The sequence below is a fragment of the Cenococcum geophilum genome (assembly GCF_001692895.1).
Source record: "Cenococcum geophilum 1.58 unplaced genomic scaffold K441scaffold_65, whole genome shotgun sequence".
NCBI classification, from domain to species: Eukaryota; Fungi; Ascomycota; class Dothideomycetes; order Gloniales; family Gloniaceae; genus Cenococcum; species Cenococcum geophilum.
This window is the reverse complement of record NW_027137623.1, coordinates 767474-774525: the sequence shown is the minus strand read 5'-3', so window position 1 is coordinate 774525 and position 7052 is coordinate 767474. Positions and strand designations below refer to the sequence as shown.

Below are 7052 nucleotides of genomic sequence, written 5' to 3'. Positions count from 1 at the left end.
CCAAAGTACCTAGATAAGTAGATGGAGTGCTAGTATAGCGAAGACGACAAGCTACCGGAAGAACATAAGGATAAGAACGCCCCATAAGCATAATACGGACTACAAAGCCTAAGGGCAGGCTTTTGCGGAGGGGGGGGTAATGTTACGGCACTAGCAGAAACTGGCAGAACTTGGCAGAACTTGGTTGGCAGAACTTGGCAGAACTTAGTTAGCAGAACTTAGTAGAACTTCGCAGTCACGTGACTAGAAGACCGTATAAAAAGAACCCTACTTCGACCAGCGCTGCTCTTCTTCTCCTTTCCTTTCTCTAGCTTTAGATCCTCGTTTATAGACTACCAATCGTATAGGCTTGCGCGCCCCTCTTACCGTGCTCGTGCCTCGATTGACTGAGTCGCTAACAATAAATACGCTAAGTAAGTAAAAAGCTTGTTACTTATCCTCTCTAGCTTATATTTATATTCTACTATAGGCTACTATATAATTTAATAAGGGACTTAAAAACAATTTAGGGCTTAAATTAATTGCTTAAAGAGGGCGTAGATAAGCTTCTTAAGGAAGGCTTTATGGCTAGCTTTATACGGCTATTTAGGCGTAGCAAATAAGGATAATTTATAATAGTTAGCGGTAACTATATTAAAGAGGAAGTTAAATAGAGGCTTCTAGGTCTTCCGGTACCGTCTTAAAGGTAAATAATAATACCTTATTTAATCCGTATTATCTATACCTTTAGTGAAATAATTATAGAGATTAAGTAATGTTAGAATAGGTAGTAAAGCTCTTAGCTAGTCGCTAAAGAGCTTATAAGTCTATAAGGCTCCGTTAGCTATTCTAAAAAGCCGTTACTAAAGCCTTATTATTTATTCCGAAGCTGGTAATATATAACATTATTAGAACCCTAATAATGGTGTTAAGCTTTAACATTTAAATAGACATACCTTTACTAATAGTACTTATAAATAAGATAACTCTAGCGTTTTTTTAAGTAAGCTTTAGCACCTAGCCGTTATTTAAAAGCTTTATGTATAGTATACCCTAAGAAATCTAGCCTTTATAGAGTAGTTTAAGGTCTATAAGGCTGGAGCTTATATACTCCTTATGTTTTATTAAGCCTTTTTTCTACTACTTGCGTTATATTCTTATCGTCTATACGGTTCCTACTGCGCCAATTCCATCCTTATAAAGCCGTAGTAGTAACTTAATAGTGGTAAAAAGGTTATTAAGCTAAATAATATACTAGTATAGAGGATAAAGGCGTTCTTTAGTTTTGGCGTTTTTCTATAATAGTAAGTTAAGTACTACCGCTTCTATCTTTATAAAACTATCTTTAATAAAAGACGTATCTAAATTATATAGGCCTTTCCTAGCGCCTTTAGTATAAAATATCTAATTAAGAACATAGCCTTAATTGCCTAGTATCCATATCTTAAAGCCCTTAGGTGTAGGTTTTGTAGGAATATTTATAATCTCGCTTGCGCGGCCGGTAAAGCGTTTAATTAATTTATTAATAGTAAGGTAGATTCTAGGCTTATAAAGCTTCTGGTAGCAAAGTTATAGGTATTTACTAAGCTCCTCTATTTACTAGAAGGTGTTTTAAAAAGGCTTATTATCTTATTCTCTGGGTTTAGTGCAGTAAAAGTAGCGATTAATTTATTACTAGCGGTTGCAGCCTATAAACTCCTTAACGCTATATATAGGCCCATTACTTAAGGAGCTGTTCTAGTAGTTCTCTATTAATGGTTTGCTATAAATTCCTATATAAAGTAAAACAGCTAGGTACGTAAGGAGCTCCTTCCTATATACTAGTTTCTATACCTAGGAGGAGTCCTTTAGCTAACGCTCTAGGGGTATTAGATAAAGCTCTACGTTTCTATTTATAAACTCCGCTAGCTTATCTAAGAGCTTATCTATAAAAAAGAGCTTAAATATCGCGTAAGGATTGCTTATATTAATATAATCTGGTATATTTAGACGTCTATAGGTGTTATTATTATTAATAAGAACTAGGTTAAAGTTAGGGAGTGCTAATAGCATTAGGGGAGGCTTCTTCTTTGCCTATGTTGCCCGATTAGGGTATTAAGTCTATAGGACAAAGTCTTTATTATTAAATTTGCGATTCCGCACTATTTTGGTATTGTATTTAATATTTAAAGTTGGGTATATCTATAAGAGTCTTACGAGCTTTATGTTAGTATTCTTGGTAGAATGCTCACCGCCCACTTCTAATTAGTTGCGTATAGGCCACAACTCCGAATATATAATTATCGGTACAAGGAATAGCCCTTACACCGATAATTATATATTTAGAGTTGTAGCCCATACGCAACCAATTAGAAGTAGGTGGTAAGCATTTTGCTAAGAATACTAATATAAAGCTCGTAAGACTCTTATAGATATACCTAACTTTAAATATTAAATATAATACTAAAATGGTGCGGAATTATAAATCTAATAATGAAGACTTTATCCTATAGACTTAATACCCTAATCGGGCAATATAGGTAAAGAAGAAGCCTTCCCTAGCGCCGTTAGTACTCCCTAACTTTAACCTAGTTTTTATTAATAATAATAATACCTATAGATATTTAAATATACTAGATTATATTAATATAAGCGATCCTTATATAATATTTAAGCTCTTCTTTATAGATAAGCTCTTAGATAAGCTAGTAGAGTTTATAAATAGAAACACAGAGCTTTATTTAATACCCCTAGAGCGTTAGCTAAAGGACTCCTCCTAGGCATAGAAACTAGTATATAGGAAGGAGCTCCTTGCGTACCTAGCTGTTTTACTTTATATAGGAATTTATAGTAAACTATTAATAGAGGACTACTAAAATAGCTCCTTAAGTAATAGGCCCATATATAGCGTTAGGGAGTTTATAGGCTATAACCGCTAGTAGTAAATTAATTGCTACTTCTACTATACTAAACCTAGAGAATAAGATAATAAGCCTTTTTAAAACACCTTCTAGCGAATAGAGGAGCTTAGTAAATACCTACGGCTTTGCTACCGGAAGCTCTATAAGCCTAGAATCCACCTTACCGTTAATAAATTAATTAAACGCTTTACTAGCCGCGTAAGCGAGATTATAAATATTCCCACAAAACCTACACCTAAGGGCTTTAAGATATAGATACTGGGCAATTAAGGCTATATTCTTAATTAGATATTTCATACTAAAGGCGCTAGGAAAGGCCTATATAATTTAGATATGTCTTTTATTAAAGATAGTTTTATAAAGACGGAAGCGGTAGTGCTTAACTTACTATTGTAGGAAGACGCCAAAACTAAAGAACGCCTCTATCCTCCACACCAGCATATTATTTGGCTTAATAACCTTTTTACTACTATTAAGTTACTACTACGGCTTTATAAGGATGGAATTAGTGTAGTAGGAACTATACGGACAATAAGAATATAACGCGAGTAGTAGGAGGAAGGCTTAACGAAACGCAAGAAGTATATAAGCTCTAGCCTTATAGACCTTAAACTACTCTATAAAGGCCAAATTCCTTAGGGTATACTATATATAGAGCTTTTAAATAACGGCTAGGTGTTAGAGCTTGCTTAAAAAGACGCTAAAGTCGTCTTATTTATAAGTACTGTTAGTAAAAGTATATCTATTTAAACGTTAAAGCTTAACACTATTACTAGGGTTCTAATAATATTATATATTACCAGCTTCGGAATAGATAATAAGGCTTTAGTAACGGCCTTTTAGAATAGCTAACAGAGCCTCGTAAACTTATAAGCTCTTTAGTGACTAGCTAAGAGCTTTACTACCTATTCTAATATTACTTAATCTCTATAATTATTTCGCTAAAGGTGTAGATAATGCGGATTAAATAAGGTATTATTATTTACCTTTAAGACGTTACCAGAAGACCTAGAAGCCTCTATTTAACTTCCTCTTTAATATAATTACCGCTAACTGTTATAAATTATCCTTATTTACTACGCCTGGATAGCTATATAAAGCTAGCTATAAAGCCTTCCTTAAGAAGCTTATCTACGCCCTCTTTAAGTAATTAATTTGAGCCCTAAATCGTTCTTAAGTCCCTTATTAAATTATATAGTAGCCTATAGTGGAATATAGATATAAGCTAGAGAGGATAAGTAATAAGCTTCTTACTTACTTAGCGTACTCACAGGTAAAAAGGATAACTTTAATTAAAAGGATTAGGCGTAGAAAGCCTCTTATAGAGCTTTTAAATAATACTGTAAGGAGGACATTAAATAGCAATAATAGGAAGAGGAGGAAGCAAGCGCTAAGGACTTATTTTAGCTGCAGGCTCTATTAAATACTACTTTATAGGGAAGGAGGCTATTAGCAGGAATATATTAATTAACTTAACACTAAGAATTAAGCTTATATATACGAATATTATATTATCTAAGGCTTTAATACTTTTAGACGTCGATTTTAGTGTTCCTGTATACGGGCCACAACTCCGAACACACTATTAGTGTAAGGGATACACCTGCGTCCCCGTGTAATAGAAGCTAAGCCTTATTAATAAGAAAACTAATAACCTTTTATTAAAGATTAATATAGTAAAAGCGTGTAGAAGTCGAACCCGTCGTTTATAGTTGTCGGATGTAGAATATAAAGATATGCAAGACAAGCCTAATAAGCTGTTTAGTACTACCCTTAAATCTCTATCCCTTAACCCGCCGGCGTCCATCTAGTAGATGGTCCGTGCGGAACACCGGAATCAAAAGTACGCGTGTGGTCACGGAGCCTTGATCCTATTGATCTGATTGGCTAACTCCTTATCGATAACAGATGGACGTAACTCGGCGGGTTAAGGGATAGGCATAGTTGTGGCAGGGGCACTGCACTACTTACTGGCCGCGCGGCGCGTTCTGAGCTTGCTTTTGCAAAGTTTAGCTCGAAGGGTGTGGCGCAGCGCAACTGACTCTAGGTGGCTTGACAAAACCTCTTTGCCACGTCACGGTTCGAAGACGAGCTACAAGGGGGTAATACGTACGGGGCAGACGCCCTCCCTGCTAGTATGCTAGCAGAATAATACAGCCCAACCATTTTGCAGGGGCTCGCTTATTTTGAAAACCTACTAGCAGGGAGGGCGTCTGCCCCTTTCGCGGTACCCCCTTGTACCTTCCAACTTAGAAGATTTATAAGTGCGTCGATCGTGTAAACAACCCCCTCATAGACATCTCTCATTGGCAACAGTAAATTTATCGTGCAATGCCTCGAAGCATCCTACTTTCGCAGTTTTTCCTCCCGCTGTCGGCTGTCAGCCTTGGACGTTTTATCATCAGCTTTGACGACCCTCATCAAGACTTCCACGATCCCCTTTGCAATACCAGCCCCGATATTACTGAGAAAATCCAAACTCAGTACGATAGCATTTATCATTCCGTCAACCAACAAAAAGTAGCATCACAGCTTACAACCTTCCTTTCCTCCTCGTTCTCAAAGCGTCTCAAAACGTCAATTCGGATTACAGCCAATCAAGCCAAGACGTACTACTTAAACAACGCCGGACAATGGTTTCGAGATGCCGTGCAATCTAGAGAAACCCGTGAGTGGATTGAGAGAACGATCGATGAAGGGGAAGACATCTATGTTGTAGTAGCATATCACACGTTGTTAGACGCTCGAATAATAGAGCGGCTGGGAGGGCAAAGCGCTGCCGGTGGGAACTTAGCGATACCAGTATCGACAGCGCTGACAGCATTCAGCGTGGCTGTACCGTTCAGCAATGTAGCAGATCCTGGGCTCGGTGGCTTCCGCGGTCGTATAGAAGATGAGCAAAGACAATTCATAGCGCCGGGCGAGCAGATATACGCAATACAGTATCGCAAGGTCCGTTGTAGATGGTTTGCGGGCAACAAAGTTGATAGGATGACGCTTGCGAAGAATACATGTATCGCAAGGTCCGTTGTAGATGGTTTGCGGGCAACAAAGTTGATAGGATGACGCTTGCGAAGAATACATGTATCGCAAGGTCCGTTGTAGATGGTTTGCGGGCAACAAAGTTGATAGGATGACGCTTGCGAAGAATACATGGTGGGAAAGGTATGATAGGCCGAGGTATCTCCAAAGCGAGATTGAAGACATGATTGAGGTGGAGCTGGAGGAGGACGAGATCGCATTAGAAGGCGACCGTGACGAATGCGCCATAGGATCTGGAGAGGTTTTGGTCTCAGCCGTGTAGCAGATGTTGGTGCATCCAGTCAATTTGTCTATACGTGTCTCAATACAGATGTTCAACCAACTTTAGATTAAGGAAAGTAAGATACAAGCTCCAAGCCTAAAGCTTATCTTAGTGCCTCAGCCGCTTCACGAGGAATTTGTGGCGGTCGCATAACTTAGCCCCCTACAAACCCCCCTCCCAATAATTCCTCTGCGAAGCGTCTGAGAGATTATGGGCGCGTGCTTGCTACAAGCCAGGCCACTTTTCCAACGCATGCTATTTTTAAGCAGCCATAATAGGGCCAATTCAGCAGCTACAGCTACAGTTGTTAATGCATTTAAATTTCAACCTCTTCTTCTTATATATTCTAATTAATTTAATTAGCTAGCTCGCGTATTAGGGGTCGATATACTGCCTTAAAGTTTAAAAATGTATTTTTTAAAACCAGGCCAACCTAACCAGCTATATTAGAACCTTAATCGCATTTTACTACCATAACTTATTTTTCCCTAAGATTAGGTAAGCTACTTCTTATTATAACTAGCTAAGAAGTAGCTAACCTAATCTTAGGGGAAAATAAGTTATAGTAGGGAAGTTCCATTTTAAAAGCATGAGGAAACTATAAGGTGTAAGGGTGCAAAACGCGCCCATTTCCCTTAGACCCTCAGAGGAATTGCTTTGCACGTGCTCTAATTGGCTAGATCGCTTGCGTACGGTGCCTTCCTTAGCAGAATTTTATAACAGAATTGCATAATATTTATAAAGTGAGGGGTGAATTCCTCAACGAGCGTCTGGGGCACCTAAGATAACCTGAAGGGCACTAGTGCCATATATCACGTGATCTGTTTCATTCGATTTTGCCTTTAACTTCTGCCGCCCATATATTTGCC

The 7052-nt window shown here is 38.1% G+C and overlaps 1 protein-coding gene across 1 annotated transcript; it reads left to right on the top strand.

The window, feature by feature from the left end:
* Window positions 1–5154: 5154 nt before the first annotated feature.
* Window positions 5155–6315, top strand: K441DRAFT_646334 (uncharacterized protein). Its single transcript, XM_067646816.1, has 2 exons — window positions 5155–5831; window positions 5974–6315. The coding sequence occupies exons 1-2, from the start codon at window positions 5211–5213 to the stop codon at window positions 6181–6183; spliced, it is 831 nt and encodes a 276-aa protein (XP_067498185.1). The 5' UTR covers window positions 5155–5210; the 3' UTR covers window positions 6184–6315.
* Window positions 6316–7052: the final 737 nt, after the last annotated feature.

Excerpts from the sequence above, each read along its gene's own strand:
- K441DRAFT_646334 (XM_067646816.1), top strand. The coding sequence starts at position 5,211 with ATGCCTCGAAGCATCCTACTTTCGCAGTTTTTCCTCCCGCTGTCGGCT. Across the intron at positions 5,832-5,973 it reads ACGCAATACAGTATCGCAAG|GTCCGTTGTAGATGGTTTGC; the intron begins GTCCGTTGTAGA and ends ATGTATCGCAAG.